Source organism: Solea senegalensis, linkage group LG11, assembly GCF_019176455.1.
Source record: "Solea senegalensis isolate Sse05_10M linkage group LG11, IFAPA_SoseM_1, whole genome shotgun sequence".
In the NCBI taxonomy this organism is placed as follows: Eukaryota; Metazoa; Chordata; class Actinopteri; order Pleuronectiformes; family Soleidae; genus Solea; species Solea senegalensis.
In genome coordinates, this window is record NC_058031.1 from 23,337,273 (window position 1) to 23,355,660 (window position 18,388).

The following is an 18,388-nucleotide window of genomic DNA, read 5'->3' on the forward strand; positions in this document are numbered from 1 at the left end:
AGAACCTTGATATGAATATTGGTCGTGCCATGTTTATACAATTACTCCTTAATTTTGCAATGATTCTTACGTTTAATTTAGTAGCTAATGTATGGAAGCCCATTTTCCACCCAGATAAAAAGTCATAATTCCATCCACATTAGAATCCAAGTGAACGTTGGCAGCAAATCCAAGTTCAAAGAAGAAAAAAAAATGTTAAGACATCATTAATCATGAAGGCAAAAGTCATTTATTCAAAATGCCACTAGGTGTCACAGGTGTTCATGATATGCAGATTTACTATAAAACACAGATTTACAGATTTAAACTGGCATCGTTCGATTTCCATGAATTCTTTTTTAAGATAGAAAATAAAATAAAAAATGATTTTTTTTTTTTGTTTTTAACATTTGTTAGGACGAGACGACGTCAAACTGTTGGACGTTTACAGTAGCAGGATTCAAACCTGGGGTTTGAGTGAAGCAGAAACAAATCTTCCCTGAATAAAATGTGTGAAATTTGAGTTTTTTTTAAAACATACAGTGTGTTTACAGTCAACGTAGTGCAAAAGGTTCAGTGTTTTCACGATGAGTCGACAAAAGAAAAAGAAGAAAAGAAAAAGAACATGCATGTGGTTGTTTTCATTTAAGTTAATTAACAGATTTTACAGCCACAAAAGCTGCATAAGAAATAAATAACTAAAAGTCCAGTGTGTTAAATTTAAGGTGAAATCATCAATTGATTTTTTACAGTAGCCCACAACGGACAAACTAGCGCCGAGGGTTTCATTTACATCAGAAGTCGGAAAGTTATGCTGCGTTCACGCCGAACACGACTCGAGCGTCAGACGGGATTTTTCTGATAGACGCCGTTAGATTGACGTATGTAAACTTTTTATGTACGACAAATACGCAAGTTCACCGCGATACCAGCGCTCGACGTGGCGTTTCACGCACACGAAACAGCCATCTTAGAATCCCACGTCGCAGGTAAGGAACGGCCCCACGACCTCGGAAATTCCAGGTTCTGACTACAAAATGGAACGCACCGTAAACATCCCTCGAGTTATGATGCTAAGTGAAGGCTACGCAGTTTCTCCGACATACATAAATTTGACACACTGAACCTTTAAATTTATTTTTTTAGCCCTTCTAGCTACACAGTTTTTAATTCCAACACATCTGGCAGTTTAAGCATTAAAGTTGTTTTTAAGTGTGCTTAAGGGACTGACACGTGAGGTTTTTCCTTAAACTCAAATTAGGTTTTCAACAAGGTTTTACCCACAATCCTTTGTACACGTGTTTAGCCAGGCATTTTTAAAATGCTAAGGACTTTCAGTGTCTGCCATAAATTTGTCAAAAATGTAAAAATATCACATCAAAGAAAAAAAAACCTGTAAACGACGTTAACTTCAGTAGAAACCGCGCTAACTTCAGCTGTAAAAGGCCACGCCTGCTAGCTTACTGTGCTAATGACAGCTAATGTGTGAGAGCTTCCGTGTACAAAAACATAAAATGTGCACTCATAGCATTAAGCTATTGAGCACTTGTCAATCACTGTGGGTGTCACTCATGTGTTAGCATAGCCTGGAATGCTAAGTTCTTGCCTTGTCTCTGTTGGCCCCAGTGAGAAGCTAATGTCACCGGGCCATGCTTGTTAGCTTACTTGGCTAGTCAGCATAAACAGCCAATACAGAAGTTGTGTACAAAAATATAAAATGTACCTGAGAGCGCGAGGCTAGGTTGTTGCCTCGTCTCTGTAGGACTCATTTTCAGAAGGAGCCGCTCCGCTAAAGTCAGCTGCTGTCGGTGCTAACTCGGCCGCGTGCGACGTTTTTTAACTTTTCAGTTAGAAACAGAGTCATGTGTCTTTGGCCTCAGCAATCACTCACACATGATGGAAGATACCATTGTCTCAGGGGTTCAGGGGTGACGTTGCCTGATTAATTCCTTTATATTCACGTTTTTGAGGTTATTTAAGGAAAGTAGTGATTTCTATGAGTTTAACGTGTTAAATAATAAGATAATTAATAAGGTCTTTAATGGTGTTTAAATCTTTGTTTAACACCAAGCAGTGAACTCACTTAAAAAAACAAAACATCCACTATCCCTTTAAAAGAACCTATAAAAAGTCAACAATTCATATAAAAGAAGGTTAAAGTGTAAAATAACCGCGATAAATAAATTCTAGAATTTTAAATTCACAAATATTAAAAAGACGGGCGAGTTTTTAATCCTTTCCACTTGTGGTGTTGAGGTAGCGGCGCAACAGAGCGGGACTGTATCGGCGCGGTGCAGTCGCACGAGTCCGCCCTTGTTGCATCAGTGGATTTTCACGCTAGTTTTATGGCGTTTAAATCGGCACTGAGTGCAGGAGACGTTGTTGAGGTCGTCCTCGCGTCTCCACAGTAAATCTAACAGCGTTAACGTTTCTTCTCGTAAAACAGTCTTAAGACAAAAAGAGTCAATTTAACACTTTCTGTTCAACTCTTTATTTTAACGCTAAATGAGCTCAATTTGACACAAGTCCTGGTTCCATCCTGTCCAAATAAGAGTTGGTGTTAAATTGACTCTTTCTATTACATCATCCACGTGTTAGCGACGTCACCATGTTGTGCTTTAGTTTCACCCATATTTTCTGCACACTACTGCCCCCTGCTGATCCCACATATTTGGACTGAAATCAAACAACAGGACGTTTGGTTAGCGTGTGAAGAGACAGGAAGAGACGCCGGAGTCGTTTCCTTCTGTGACGGGAAACGCTTTCACTCATTTCTGTGTGAAAGACGATGTTTTGTAGTCTGGGTTTGATCCTGGTCCTTGAGTCCCGGGATCACACAAAGACAGAAATGAAGATTTTTAGCTTCTTTGAGATTCTCCGATCGTCCTCTTGTTGTCGCGTCGTCTTCCCGGCCCCGCCTCCTTCCTGCAGTGTGGCATGTTTGTTGTTAAAGTCCTGAAGACGACAGATGTAGACGCTGCGTTTCAGCCGTTAGCTGCTGGAAGACAGAACCAGGTCCGGTTCCTTGGCCCCCTCCTGGCTGCCGTGTCCGCAGTTTCCCGTCAGCTCCGGGAAGAGGCTGGTGCGAGCGGAGTGACTCGGGGAACCCGGGGTTGGACTCATTCCTGGCTTCTTGGGGGCGGTGGGAGGAGGAGGGGGGTGGGTCCTGTCTGAGCGGGGACTGAGCGGGGAGCGGACGCCCGGAGACAGCGGCCCCAAAGACGGCGACCTCCCTCCAGGAGGGGTCGCTGCGAGACTGCGGTAGTCTGTACCGAAGGGAGAGCTGCTGATCGGCGCCAGCTTTACTCCGGCCTGATGGCTGGTGAAGCGGGACAGAACCTGAGTGACGGTGTTGCGGGCCAGCTGTTTGGCCGTGTTGTGCTCTGGTGGGGGAGGAACGAAGGCGGCGGTGGGGGAGAGGTCTCTGGGGGAGAGGGGGCCGCCGTGCTGCTGCTGCTCCAGCTCCGCCTGGCTCTGGAACTTGTGCCGCGCCGCTTGGAATCTCTGGTTGACTCCGGCCTGGTACGAGGACTGATGGAAGCCCGGGCTGCTCAGGCGCTTGGCAAGGACGGGGGAGGAAATGGGGGAGGAGGAGAGGGAAGAGGAGGCCGTGCTGGAGGGGGAGTGAGGGTGAGGGTGAAGTGGGGAATGCAAAGCTCCTCCTCCACCGCTGTCGAACACCGCGCCGTTCTCTGCTCCCTGCGACCACTCGCTCTCTCTGTGACCGTTGACCTTGGATAAAGACGTGGATCTGGGAGCGCTTTTCCCGTCAGGAACAGTCTGCACAGAGGTGGACATCACCTTCACCTCTTCTTTTCCTCCCTCAGGTTCAGACAACCTCTTCCTCAACTCCTCCACCTGCCTCTCCAGCTCCCTGCTCCTCTCCTCCTCTTTGCGGATCCTGGCTTTCATCCGCTGCCGTTCCGCGTCAAACTCAGCCAGCTGCGCCTCCGTTCGCGCCTCCAGCTGAGCCGCTCTGCTCCTCTCGTCCTCCAGAACCTCCCGGAGCTTCTCCAGCTCCACGTTCTCCTCCTGGAGCAGAGCGCGGAGCTGGGAGACCCTCTGCGCCTCCTCCTCGGCCTGACCGCTGGTCCTCTGGAGCTCCAGGGTCAGAGCGGAGGAGAGCTGCTGCTGCTGCGACAGCGACTCCTCCACCTTGGTCATGTGCTGCTCCTGCTCCTCCTCCAGCCGCCGCACGGCCGCACGCTCCGCCTCCAACTAGAGAGAAGCAGGAGAGGAAAACAGGAGTCAAGGAACGTGCTTCCAAAGTCGACCACAAGGTGTCAGAAGAGTGACACAGACTGAGAAACACACCTAAAGGAACTTGTCTTTGTATTCAAACGTTCATGATACTCTAGTGCTGCTGTGTCACTGAAACTTGATAAAACATGTCAGTAAATCACAGTCACAGACTGGAGGAGAAAAACAATCAAATAATCACGTAAAATAATAATAGAAAGAAAACTGATAAAATGTAAAAAGTATTATTGATGCACATTTGTTGTGTTTGATAAAGTGAATGTGAGCTCATGTTTACAGAGAGTTGGGGCCACAGTGAGGTCATCGGCCGCTGACTCTGCTGTTTCACCGCGCTGATGAACAATAGAAGGAAGTGGGAGGAGTCAGACAACTAATGTAAATGATTAATACAAAAAAATGTGGGCTGGAAACTCAGAGGAAGAGAAGGAGACACTCAGGAAGCCTTTCTCTTACATAAGACCCTAAAGCAGAGTGTGTACAGCAGGGATAGTGTGTGTGTGCGTGTGTGTGTGCGTGTGTGTAAGGCGTGGACATCCATTATATTGTGTTTCCTGAGGCCATAAAGCCCCGCGGCTGCTGGACGACCAAACAATGGCCTTTTCCTCCTGTTTCCTCCAGAGCGGCACATGTGCCAGTGTGTGTGTGTGCGTGCGTGTGTGTGTGTGTGTGTGTGATGCACTGACACACACACACAGTCTCAGAGGCTGCCATCAGAGACGCGAGGCAACACAACATTAACAACTTAAGTCTGTGACATTTAAAGAACACGTTTGTAATGTTCTCTCGTCCAACAGGAAATTCTCACACACGCACACACACACACACACACACACACACACACACACACACACACACACACACACACACACACACACACTCACTCTCCCACACTAAAGTCCAGAGAGAAAAGTAGTGATTTTAGCTGCTGCTCCTCTGCTGCCTCGTGTGGTCACTTTGTGTCACTTAAATAAATCAGACTGAAGGTTTTCAAACAGTGAAGTGATAAAATCATACATTAGAACTTAGTGATGGAGACAGCAGTGTGTGTGTGTGTGTGTGTGTGTGTGTCCAGGTATTACTAATGTTGTGGGGACCTAAACCTGTTTACACAGTCACATTATGGGGACTTGTCTTCCTTGTGGGGACAAAAAGCAAGTCCCCATAACGTAAATTACTACATTTTAAGGTGAAGGTATGTTTTAAGGTTAGGCTGAGATTGAGATTAGGGTTAGGGTTAGGGTTAGGATTAGGATTAGGCCAGTAGTAATTGTGGTTATGGTTAGAGTAAGTCTCCAGGAAATGAATGCAAGTCAATGCAATGTCCCCTCATGTCATGAATGTCGAACGTGTGTGTGATTGTGAGTGTGTGTGTGTGTGTGTGAGTGTGAGTGTGCGTGTGTGTGTGGGAGAGTGAGCGGTTTACAAACGTCAGAGATAAAGTGGTGAACATATGTCACGTTTCAGGGAGAGTAATCCTCCCACATTTCAGAGCGGTGCTGTGCATCGCCTGAACGCAGAGGAAGAGGAGGAGCAGAGGGAGGAAGAGCGAGCGAGTGAGCGCCACTTTCACCGACCGTTACCGCACAAATACGTCCAGTTTATTTCCACACACCTGCTGCAGCAGCGTGTCTCTCTCTGTCTGCATCATGGCGGCGAAGTGGTCGCTCTGCGCCGAGTCCTGGACGCAGCGCCGCCTCTCCTCCTCCAGGTCAGCGATCACCTGTGAAGGACACAGACGTCGCTCATCCTGATATGTTCACACTTCTTTATTTACTTCATTGAATAACTCAGGACTGGTTATCTGTCCAGGACGTGGCCCCGCCTTTCACTCTATGTCAGCTGAGACTGTAACAGCAGACTCCGCCTCCTCTTACCCGCCTGTGTCTGCTCTCTGCAGCCGCCAGCTGTCCCAGCATCCTCTCCTGCATCCTCTTGCAGTGAGCCATGACCAGCTTGAGGACGGCCAGAGGGTTCGGACCCGCCGCCTGGCTCTGCGGGCGACCGGAGCCGCGCTGATCCACCGTGCTCTGGCGCTCCTCCGCCTCGCTGTCCCGCTGCAGCGCTAGGAAAGGGTCGCTGAGGTCGTAGTGGCCGTAACGCTCCTGGACGAAGGAGTCTCTGTGCTGAGCCTGAAGGACACACACACACCATACAGATCATATATCTATATATGTTTATATATCTATATAGATATATATATATATATATATATATATATATCTATATATATATATATATATATATATATATATATATATATATATATATCATATACTAATAAAAACAGGGACTTATATGACCATATGTGTGTGTGTGTGTGTGTGTATGGTGATGTTATTGTCAGTGTGAGCACAAGCAGATGGTCTATCCTCTCAACCCAAACACAAAGAGGTGAGGCACGGTTGCCTCCCCCCCACCAGGGGCAGATGTTAACTCTTCCCCTGAGAAGCATGGGGGTGAAGGACTGGGCCATGAAATATTAAACACACACACACACACACACACACACACACAGACAGACATATACTGGTTTAAAGGGCTGGTCTGTGATTTCTGACAACATCATTGTTCCATCTGTGAGAACATCTTCACTCTCTCTCTGTCTCTGTGTGTGTGTGTGTTGTGTTGTGTGTAAATGTGTTATTGTGTGACTTCTGTGTGTAACATTTGTTTGAATGTGAGTGACACAAACTAAACGAGGCAGCAGCTCAAAGTGTTGATTTCTTTCTATGGAACAGCTTTTAAACTTGAATTTCCACACAGGAAATGTCTCTGTAATAGACTGAAGCAGTTTTTTCTCTCGTGTCCCTGCTGACAGTCTGCTTTGTGATCATAATGACAGACTGTGCTTCCCTTCATGACAGAGCCAGCGTAACAACCCAACCCTCTGTGCCGCAGCCGCATCCAGGCAAGAGCGACACTGGAACTGTAGAACACTCTTTCACCAGTTGGATTTCTGGTGAATTTGCAGTCAGAATTCCTCCCCGGGTTTTCGCGGCCTCCTTCAACAGCCTGCATTCCCACGGCTGTAATGAGGTGTGAAAGACAACCTGATGCTTTTCACCTGGAAACGTTGTCTGTCAGTCAGTCACCTGCAGCCTCGAGGCACAATCAGGGCCTGTGTGAGCGGAGAGGAGCTCAAGTATCAGTACAACATCGGCCTGGAACGAGACAATTACTGACATTTTTGTGCCGGTTTTCTGTGACTCGCTGGGATTTCCTCTCTGACTGTTTCTGTCACTGATACTGATGCAGATCTGAGACCAGTGCTGCTGTGGTTTTAAGTGTTTTCTCACAACTACGAGACTGGGATGAACGGCGTCTCATTTATATTCTACGCAAAAGACGGAGACCGTACTTGGTGTTTATCGTATGTCGCAGGAGAGTTCACAATGACCCACCAACGTCAGCAGTACCACCGGAAATAATGGGGGCAGTATAGAGTCAATAGTGGGGCTGAACCATCATACAAAAACATGTTCAAAATGACGACTGTGTGATATTTGTGCAGATCTGTGAGTAGTTCAGTCTGTAGAATGTGTTTAAAGACAATCATTTAAAATGAGATCAAATTTGGATTCATTGTTCGTCATTGCTCGAGTCAAGAGTTCAATCGGTGAGGAAAACATGGAAGAGCGAGTCTGTGAGGATTAAAGTCGCTGCGGACGCTCGCCATCAATCTCCGACGAGAAAATGAACGGGACGATGACGAAATGATGTTTTAGCCCAACATTCAGAGTCAAATCTTCATCCTCTCCGACAGTGAAGGCAACACACTCAACCAATCACCAATTCCTGATTTCCTGAGTTATTCTTTTACGTCTGAAGTATCGACTGTGACAGCAACATTCTCTATGGTGGTGACTGGTATCTGCGCTGCAATCCACTACACCCCTCACTGCTATTTATACTTATATACATATACAATAGTGGTGGAGGGGGAGGGGGAGGAGCACTCGGGCAGAAAAATCACTGCTTTTCCACATGAAAACAGAACCTTCACTACCAGACTTGAACACTAAACCCCAAAACTAAGACTTGATAACCAAGCAAACATTGGTATGGAAAGTGAAATCTCTAAAACTAATTTTTGTTCAGGGGCCACATACAGCACAATTTGATCTCAAGGGGGCCGGACCAGTAAAAATAGTAAAATAATAGCATCATAACCTATGAACAACAAGAATCCCTTTGTTTTTTCTCCTTTGTTTTACATTTAATGAAGGATAATTTTACAAAACATTACGTTTAGATTAGTGTGAAATTTTAACAAATTCATCTTGTGGGCCGGATTGGACCCTCTGGCGGGCCGGTTCTGGTCCCCGGGCCGTATGTTTGACACCCCTGCTCTAAATGAATGTAATGAATCTGAAATAATGGCGTCAGGTCAGTGACAAATAAAGATCAGCAGCTGTGTGGGGCGATAACACTGGTCGTTTACACAGGACAATGCAGAATAAAGAGCTGATATTAGCTGTGGAGCAAAATCTCCATCGCCTTCCTTCCTCAACACCATCTAAATCTCTTACAGGTTTGACTCTTTCTTCGCACAGCCATAATAATAACAATAATAATAATGATAATAATGTCCAAAGTCAGGACAGAATTCATGATTTCTTCTCTGCTCTTTTAAAACGTGTTGAATCTTCTGTGGCTCCACACTTCTCTAGGGTTTTGTCACGTAGCGCTGGACGATGGAAAATCCTTTGTTTTTTTAAATACCATTAAAGAGATATTGATGTTCTTTATTTAACCAGGTCGGTCCCATCTTTTACAGGGGAGACCTGCAGCAGCATCATCATCATCACATTAAAGTTACAGTGTAGAGCTTTAAACTCATTCAATCTAACGAGGGCTCGAACCTGAAGTTGCATTAGGTGAAAATCTAAACACGTTCACTATTTACAGTTTATCACAATAGTGGTTATAAAAACTATCTGTACATCGAGTGAGGTTTTTCTCAGCTTTTTCATAATCACTTTATTACAAAAAGGAGTAATTACCAAATCATCTCCAAGTACCAATTAAAAAGATAATAGGAGTTGCAGATTTCTTCACATTTCTTCTTCTCGCCACAATTCGGGTCTAAATTCATTGGCGTCTTTAAAAGTTGGAGTCCCATGTCGAAGGTTTGGGAAACACTGAGTCAGAGCACAGTTATGCTTGAATGGGGATTAAAATAAGACTTTCTTATCTCAGTCTGCCTCTTCACTCACGCTCCACCTGTTTATGTGCAGCAAAGAGAGGAGAAGGGCGGGGTTTATCATCACCACCTGATCTACTGTCTGTCAAACACCTGAAGTTAACCTGAGGGGCAGGGTGTGTGTGTGTGTGTGTGTGCAGGTATGCTGATGTCATGTGAGTGTATTCAGGTCAGCAGAGAGCTTTACTCCCTCAGGTGATGGAACCACTTCAGAGAAGTATGCACTTTTCTCACTTTTAGGGCTTTTTTTTCTAATCTCAGCAACAATCCCAAATTTGGAATTACGTACGATCTTATCTCAGCAGAAACACTCGGCTCCGGTTGTTTACAGCACAAACATCATCATCACCCGCCAAACACAACGGTCCTGCTGGAGCACAACGACGAGCAGACCTGAGGCCTCGGTATATAAACAACTGACACATACACACACACACACAGCCAAGTGAACGTCTTTGATCATTCTGTGAGTTTGTCCATGGAGTTTCAAAGTTCTCAGTTCAGTTGAGAGCTCCTGAGCTCCTTCATTAAGTATTTAAGGGTCTATTTTCATGTCTGTCACCAGCTTGATTTAAGCTTCATTTATGCTCGACAGGAAACAGATGATGATACCCCGCAGTTCCTGTACAGATAGAGACAATCACTCCTGTCGGAATGCGCGACCTGTTCCTGGTGTCGTGTTCGCAGGAATTTTCCCTCAAGTAAAACTGCTAATCTGTGTCCTTGGTGATGAAGTGGAAGCAGAAACAGTGAGAATCTGTAGAGACAAGTCGAGAGGGTGACGCCATCACGGCCTGATACCGTTCCAAATTCTCTGTGGTTACTGTTGAATTACAAGCTATTGTTGTGCCGTCGTCCCGAGCAACAAGAGGCTCATTTATTTTCAACATTCCACACTGAAACAGACAGAGTTCACACTTCTGCGTGTCTTCTAAAAAACTGGATCCAGAAGACTTTACGTGCTGCTCATCGATATCACCATCGTACACAAGCATGACAACATCCACCCTGACCTGTTGAGAGGTCATCTTAAATGGGAATTTAAATTGAGTTTACATTAAAGTTAGTTTTTATTAATCCCCTTAGGGAAAGTATTCCTCTGCATTTTGACTCATCCAAGGATTAGGAGCAGTGGGCTGCCACACTGAGTAGCACCCGGGGAGCATTGGGGGTTGGGTTGGGTACCTTGCTCAGGGGTACCCCAGCCCTTTTTGATCGGGTGGGGATTTGAACCGGCGACCCTCTGATTACAAGACAAGTTCCCTTTCCACTTGGCCACGGACTGCCCTACACGTCATTTAGCAGACGCTTTTATCCAAAGCCATTTACAATAAGTGCATTTCAACGTTTGAGTACAAACACGAGCTAGAAGTAAGTAAGTGGTAAGATATGAAGACGTTTTTGGGGATTTCTTGAGAATTCAATCCTTTTTTTGTGCCGTTATCCTCAGTGGATAGATTCTTACCAAAAAACACTTGTGGGAGACAAAAGGAAGAACACTTTGTGGACTGAACCTAGGGGTGGGCGATATGACCTAAAATTAATATCACGGTATTTTTCATCTTTTGAACGGTGACGGTATAATATCACGGTATTACTTTTTTTGGTAGGTTTTGGGAGGAGTACATATTTTTTAATAATATTCTAATCTGATATTTGTAATTTTTTTTCCTTTCTGATCCGGTCCCCAGAGGAATCACGGCTAAACAATACTAACAACGAACAATACAATACTAATGTGGTGGCATTAAATTTGTTTTTGTTTTCTTTTTTTAATACAAACAGAAAAGGACTTGACAAATTTTCTGAATATGAAATGTTAGGTTTACATAGTGTAACTTACCAATAGCGTTGTGCAGTCTGTGTCCAAAACATGCGAGTCTCGTATATTTATTAATTTCCAGAGCGCGCGCCGTTTGCACCGCTGTCAGTTGTCATGCACATCAGACGCGCTTCATCCAAGCACCAGTCAGAAAGTGCATCCTTCAGGCCTAACGCAATTATTGCTCCGGTGTGGTCTTCGGGGAAGAAGGCGGTCTGGAGGCATCTGCTGGGCAACTTCCAGCGGCCTCGGTCTCTCCCTCTGGTTCCAACACTCCACTCATCTTTTTTCAGATATTATTGGCCCGACCTTTCTTGGCGATGTTTGAGCAGTTGTTTCTTTATTGATTACCCAAGTGCTCGTTACGCTAATTTAATGGCCACTCCCCTTTTACCACCGAATATGTTTTACTTTTTTATTTGCAACAAGATATACAGTATATAAGGACAGATATTCAGACCACTGTACGTTTGAAGAAAATGTAATGCATTATTATTTAGAATTAGGAGATTATTGGCGCTCAATTGATTTATAACGGTATTGACGGTATTGCAAAACCCATATCATGGCGCAATGTCACACCGGTGCTGACTATGACAGCGGTATACCGCCCACCCCTAACTGAACCATTTTCCACTTGCAAAACTCCTGTTGATTGGAGAGCGGCCGGGCGCCACCTGCACCTAAAGGATGGTAATTTACCAAAAATGAACATACTCTATTGAGAAAGAGCTGACTGACAGATATGAATGACATGTTTCCCCCGACAGATTTCTTCACACAAATGAAACGGCTCAAAGCGACGACGCCAGGCCTGTATGTGGCGCTGCAACAAAACCCGGGGAAGTCATGGAGTGAGCTGTGTACAAAGCTTTCTTTTTTAAAGTGTAAGTGTACATTAAAATGACCCTGAGAGAAAACAACAAACACAAGAAAACAACAACTCTGAAGATAGTGACAGCAAATTCAAGAGCAGGGGAGGCGGGGCTATGACATTATTGTTTCTCTAAAGTTGCATTTCGGTCGACTACATAAAAACTCAAGGGTGGTTTTTAGAGATTCTTTTACTCTGGGAACAGTTTTCCTGGTTCCGCGATACAGAGCTTGTTCTCGTGTGTTTTTGGTTTTCCTTCTTCACATTTGAAGGCTGTCAGGAGCAGAGGCTTTCCTGACTCTGGTGATTTACCAGGTTAGCCTGACGTGTGACCCTAGAAGACGCGAGGCAGCGACGAGACAGAGAGCGACGAGCTACACAAACCCATGAATGCACAGACGACACAGAGCTCAATATCGCACACATTACTAATCTGTGGCCAAACATCCACACACACACACACACACACACACACTGTACAGGGCCCCAGTGGGCAAAAGGGAAGTGAGTGATTTGAGCCTACAAAACTGCACATCCTCTCCACAGCACAGACCTCAGCCTCTAAGTGGTCCACGAGGGAGACCACCAGCGTGAGCGGGCAGATCAGACGTGGGTCATGGTCAGACATGAAAGACCCCCTGTAATGTGGCTGTGTGAGCGGAAGAGAGGACGAGGGAGGAAGACAGGGAAAGAGTAAAGGCAGAAATACAACAAGATGGTTGTCCTCAGGGAATGACTGTGTGTGGATTTCAGGTCAAACCCTGCATGCGTCAGATCTGGACGGCTGCCATTTGAGCTTGTGTGGTAAGACCGAGGCTCCTCCTCAGGCCCTGACACTGAAATTATCTCATGATTACAGCCTCACTTGCTGTCTACATGCATTCACTGTGAAGGCCTGATTGTGAGAACAAAACACTCAGGGTTGCTCCTTGTCCTCATCATACCCTCAACCACACAATGAGTCAAGCATTCAAACGTAGATTCATCCGCTGCTGCGGTCGCGAGTTCAAAAACCTGCCAGAGGCAAAAAGAGGAAAAACAAAAAAGACTCAGAGGATTTCAGACGAGGTGGCTCTGAATATGAAGGAATGAGATTATAGAATACAGAAAGTTTTCTGTCCAACAGAACTATTTATTTTGAGTGGGGTGTTCCTCAAGGCTCTTTCCTGGGACCGCTTTTTTTTTCCTTTCAGCTAGAAAAACCCATAAAGCTATAATCAAGTTCAAATGGATTTATAATTTATAATGACCCATAATCTGTTAAACTATTAAACTCTTCAGGTACCTACAAACATTCTTGGTCATACCTGGGTCCAACGTTTGACTGCTTTGAAAGAGACCGTCTCCTACAGCCATGAAGAAAACACTTTCCCACATTAAGACACATTTGAGATACACCTGGCATGAAGAGCAATGTGCCTGAACTGGATCCAAACACAGATTAGGTCTGGGTTTGACCAAAGACTGGTTTGACCGGGAATAATGTTGTGTCTGCAGTAAAATAAAAGACGAGGGGAACCAGACGTGCCTGTGCTATTGTCTCTATTTAGCTCCGTTTCCTCGTTTTCCTGTTGACACAGCCCCTCCCTGTTTGCTGACATTCTTTTTGGGGGTGTAATGCAAAGACAGGTTCATATTATTGTCTAAGCAAGTCTTCACAGAAGGAAGGAAGGATTAACTCTGCATTCAGGGATTTTTCAATTATTTATCATTTCTAATGATACTGCAGAAGATAAAACAATTATCCATAGGTGTGAGTGGGTGTTGGTCTGGTGTGGATGAATATAAGTCAGATATTTGCACCACCTGCACACACACACACAAACGTACTGATATTATTTATTAGCCACTTGAGGTTGATCTCTTGTCGGTTTGCACGTCTCACTCGGTTCCAGCTAAAAGCTAAGCTAACAGTTTGTTACTTCCACACACTGCTTCTCAGATGCTGTGGTGTCGCGGTTGTCCACTCGATGACGGATTAGCACAAAAAAACTACAAAAGATAACTTACATTTTTCTAAAGAATCCAGGAATTCAGCAATAACAATAAAAACAAATGGAAAATGAGTCAGAGACAGAGACAGAGGGGGACGTTAATGTTTGTGGGACTGCCAGAGTTTCCTTTCACAATGTCTAAAAACAGCCATTTCAAAAGTTACACAATTAAAAAAACTACCTCCCAAATTCAGAGCGGGGTCAATTCATATGTTGTTGTTTTGAAAATTCTGCCAGAACACACACATTCGACTGGACATGAAAAAACACGAGCAATGACCTTTAAAAAGATCTTAAAGAAGAACAAGGAAAAAGAGCTCATTTGTGCTTCACGTGAGACCTGAGAGTTCTCAAGACCTCTTGAATCCTGAGGTTGGGGGCCCTGATCTTGCAAGGCTGGTTTTCCACTAACAGACAATAGGGGGCAGTAAAGACAGCCCCCAATCTGCCCACAACAAGACAGTTAATCATCACAATGGCCCTTTCTCAATATTCAAGTACGCAAGTACGTACTTGGGAAGTACATACAGTAGAAGTACACTTGGAGTACACAAGTATGATTCTTCAGTTAGAACTACTTCCTTATGAAACTGTTTGAATGGCGGGTGGCGGCAAGTGCTTAAGCCTCATTAGCGCCACCTACAGTGTTGATAAATAAACATATGAAATACTTTCAATGAATGCAGATATATTGTCATTATTTTTACGTTTTAAATATTTCAATTCATTTATTAATTTATTTTTATTAAAACCTCCTGCTGCCTTGTGTGGGTCAGTTTGACCCGCTCGGTTCAGAATGACACTTTACCCAGCACGCATTAGGTGGTGACTTGAGCGTACTTGGGAAAGCCATGTATCCCAGAATGCATTTGGACGGAACATAGCAGCAGAGAATACAAATATTTTCCTGAAATAAATATTTTATGGTTCTGCTCCGTTTTCCACGACAACTTTCACACTTTCACATATCTGGCAGTTGCTTTCAATTACTTTTTGAATTTTCTAGATAACGCAAACGGTCTTGTTACGGTAATGACAAGTACGCATGCCGAGTCCTGTCTGCGACGAGAGAAGGGTTACACCGTCTTGCCCAATTTGAACAATTTGAATGTCAGACAAAAACAAGAAACAGCCCGAGCCAGTGTTGTCAGCGCTGTCGTTAACAGATGTTAAAAAACTAAATCTTCAGTGGAGACAGCCTGGTGACTGATGACTGGCAACTGTATTCAGCTGGACTCAAATGATTTATCCACTTTTGATTATTAACCCGCTCAACCACCATTCAGGTACGACAGACTGCCAAAGTCCACCAGGAGAACGCCAGTGTCTGCAGGTTGTAACTCACCCTCAGGGCGTGTATGACCACATCCTGGGCCTCCAGCTCTCCCTCCAGGATAGTGAGGAGAGTCAGCAGCTCCGCTCTGCTCAGAGCCTCCACATTCATCTTCTCCTCCTGAAGGCAGACGCAGAAACACAAGCACACACCAAAATATGACACCACATATCAAAAGAAACAAATGCAATCAGGACGAAACGTGACTCCGTCTGTGCGCCGGGTAAGTGGTTTATGGCTTTTCAGTGAGTGGCACAGGGCTGATAGAGGATGAGTCCCATCTGCACTCTCACTCCGTTATAAACAGGAAGTAATTAGCATATCTGCATGCTAAGTTGCTGAGCAACTGGGGACAGTTGCCTGGCCAATTCAGTTCAAGGTCCACTGCATAGTGCGAGTGTGATCTGATGGCGGCATGTCTGTGTCCGGTGACATCAGCCGAGCTCGGCGTAGATCTGAAATCATCCTTCAAAATAAAAACTCTGATAAAACTGTGGCTTTGATGTACGGGTTCCTGAGGTGTTGAGGCTAGTTTTGAACTTTTCCTCATCTTGATTTTTTTACTCAACAAACCTCTCCTCTCCTTTTCCAAAGTCAACAACAAGTCTCCCCAGAAATTCCCCAGAACATTCCGAGGCTCGCCGCACATTCACAGCAAAGCAAAGCAATGAATGCAGTGTGAATGGGTGACTTAACAAGAATTCCAGGGTTAAGTTTCCATTTCCAACAACCACACAAACTTCAATATTAGATTGTCTTTAAAGGGGCTGCTGGTGCAAACTCACTCACTCTGTGTGTGTGTGTGTGTGTGTCACCTGATATTTGTAAATTAGTGTCCGTGGAAAATCATTCCAACATTCCAGGGATGCCCACACCATGGGAATTGTCTCCCAGGAGCAAATCCCTGAATCCCACTGTGCAGCCCGCGTGGTGTCAGGTGACCAGAATGTAACGTTCATTATAACAAAGTCAATCTGCGACACTTACATTTACCAATAATCCCACAACTGGCCTTATTCGGAATGTGATGTTTGCATGAGTTGCTATTAGAATATTTTATTCATATTCTTCCATTTTACAGAGTCTCTGATATGCAACCTGCTGTGAAAACTCAATTTATACAAAACAATCTGATTACAGTAGTTGTTTGATCAGTGTTTCCCAAACCTGGATATAACGATGTTCTCAAAGGTCTTGTTTTTGTCCACAAACCAAAATGATTCCATTTGAGTGATTTCTTTGTTTTGTGGAGCAAAGAAACCAGAAACTATTCACATTTAAGAAGATGAAAAACAAGACAAACTTGTTTCAATTAAATAGAATATCAACATAGTTAATGGTTCATTTAGTAATTGACCTGGATCTGTAATTGTGGCTTTAGTGTAAACATGAGCATCTTTTCTCTCAGGTAATCTGGAATACACAGAGATTTCTCATCTCAATAAGACTTTATTCTGTTTTAATAAACGTTTAAATAATCAAACTTAAACACACACAGCGGGCACCTGCTTCTGCTGCTCCTTTGTCTCAAACACTGTTTTCCATTCAAAAACACATTAAAGGTCAATTGTTAAGTGTGGAACACAAGAAAAATGATTGATCATGGTTATAGATTAGCTGGAGTGATAATGGAGAAATCAATACCATACAGCCATTAGACTGGTCTCAACACACACACATTCATTGATCAATATTACATATTAACAGATTGTTATTATCATTTTTTATTTAATTTTTTTTAACGTTTACCACCAGGTTTAAGCCCGGTAAAGTTCATGGAATCAGACAACGGTAGGAGCTCGTGTGAGATAATCGCACACAGAGGTTTAAGGAGTTTAGATTTCGAACAAAAACAAGACAAAATGGCGGTTAAATATGAGCCGCGGCTCACGGAGGTGAACACGTACCTTCATACGCTCTTCTCCGCTGTGGTTAATTGTTGTGTTTATCCATAAAACAGTGGCTCATCACACACAGACACACACACACACACACACAGACACACACTCACCACAGCGCAGCGTCAATCAGCTCCGTCCACTGTCACAGTCACTGCTCCTCCTCCTGCCGCTGGGAAACAACAGAGTTGACTGACGGGGCCCGCAGCCAATCAGAGAGGCGCGCTGCATATGTCCGACTAATGACCGGCCGGCGTTTCACTAAAGGGGTGGGGCTACGAACAACCCGGAAATCTCTTTGTTTCTTTCTGCTCCAACCGTTTTTAAGGTTTTTACGGGACATTTTGAACTATAGTTGTGATTTTTTTCAGAGGTTTAAAAAGAGAAAGTGTACAAATGACGCGTGAATTCGTAAAAAAATCGTCAGACCGGTTTAAACCCCGCACCCACCACACACACACACACACAGAACGCGCTACAGTATTGTCTCACGCGAGTTTGTCTCCCCCTACTGGTCACACGACAGCAACACAATATAAATAAAACTAAACTCAATTGAACACATACATGTCTTACCTCAGACATGTAAAGTATAGTAAAGTTAAGATTTTTAAAACCAACCTTCACTCAGGAGCAAAACTTAGACATCTGACTTTTAATTGCAAAAATTATTAATAGAGACTGATTTTCAGAACTTTCAGATTATGGTTATAGAATTGTCCATCTAGGGAACGATACTAACGATTATTTTATTTAATTATCATTTAACCTGTTCTCAAACTGTTTTGTTTTTGTCCACAAACCAAAATGATTCAGTTTAAATTATTTCTTTGTTTTATGGAGCAAAAACCCCCAGAAAATATTCACATTTAAGAAACTGAAAAAAAAATCACATGAACGTGTTTTAATTCTTTAAAACACTCAAACCCAATTATCAAAATTGTTATTGTTAAAATTCCATCATATTTCTGTGTAAATGTTACATAACCTAATAACCATGTTTACCTGTCAATATAATGTGACTC

At 44.0% G+C, this 18,388-nt stretch overlaps 1 protein-coding gene across 2 annotated transcripts; it reads right to left on the bottom strand.

The window, feature by feature from the left end:
* Positions 1 to 206: 206 nt before the first annotated feature.
* Positions 207 to 17,777, bottom strand: LOC122777360 (CTTNBP2 N-terminal-like protein). 2 transcript variants are annotated; one of them, XM_044038548.1, is made up of 5 exons: positions 17,477 to 17,777; positions 15,478 to 15,585; positions 6,114 to 6,368; positions 5,852 to 5,959; positions 207 to 4,197 (listed from the first exon to the last, which is right to left on the bottom strand). In XM_044038548.1, exons 2-5 carry the CDS (start codon positions 15,574 to 15,576, stop codon positions 2,971 to 2,973), a joined length of 1,689 nt encoding a protein of 562 aa, XP_043894483.1. In that variant the 5' UTR covers positions 15,577 to 15,585; positions 17,477 to 17,777; the 3' UTR covers positions 207 to 2,970. The 2 variants fall into 2 exon arrangements, with proteins under 2 accessions (XP_043894483.1, XP_043894482.1); XM_044038547.1 differs by having other exon boundaries at positions 17,373 to 17,777.
* Positions 17,778 to 18,388: the final 611 nt, after the last annotated feature.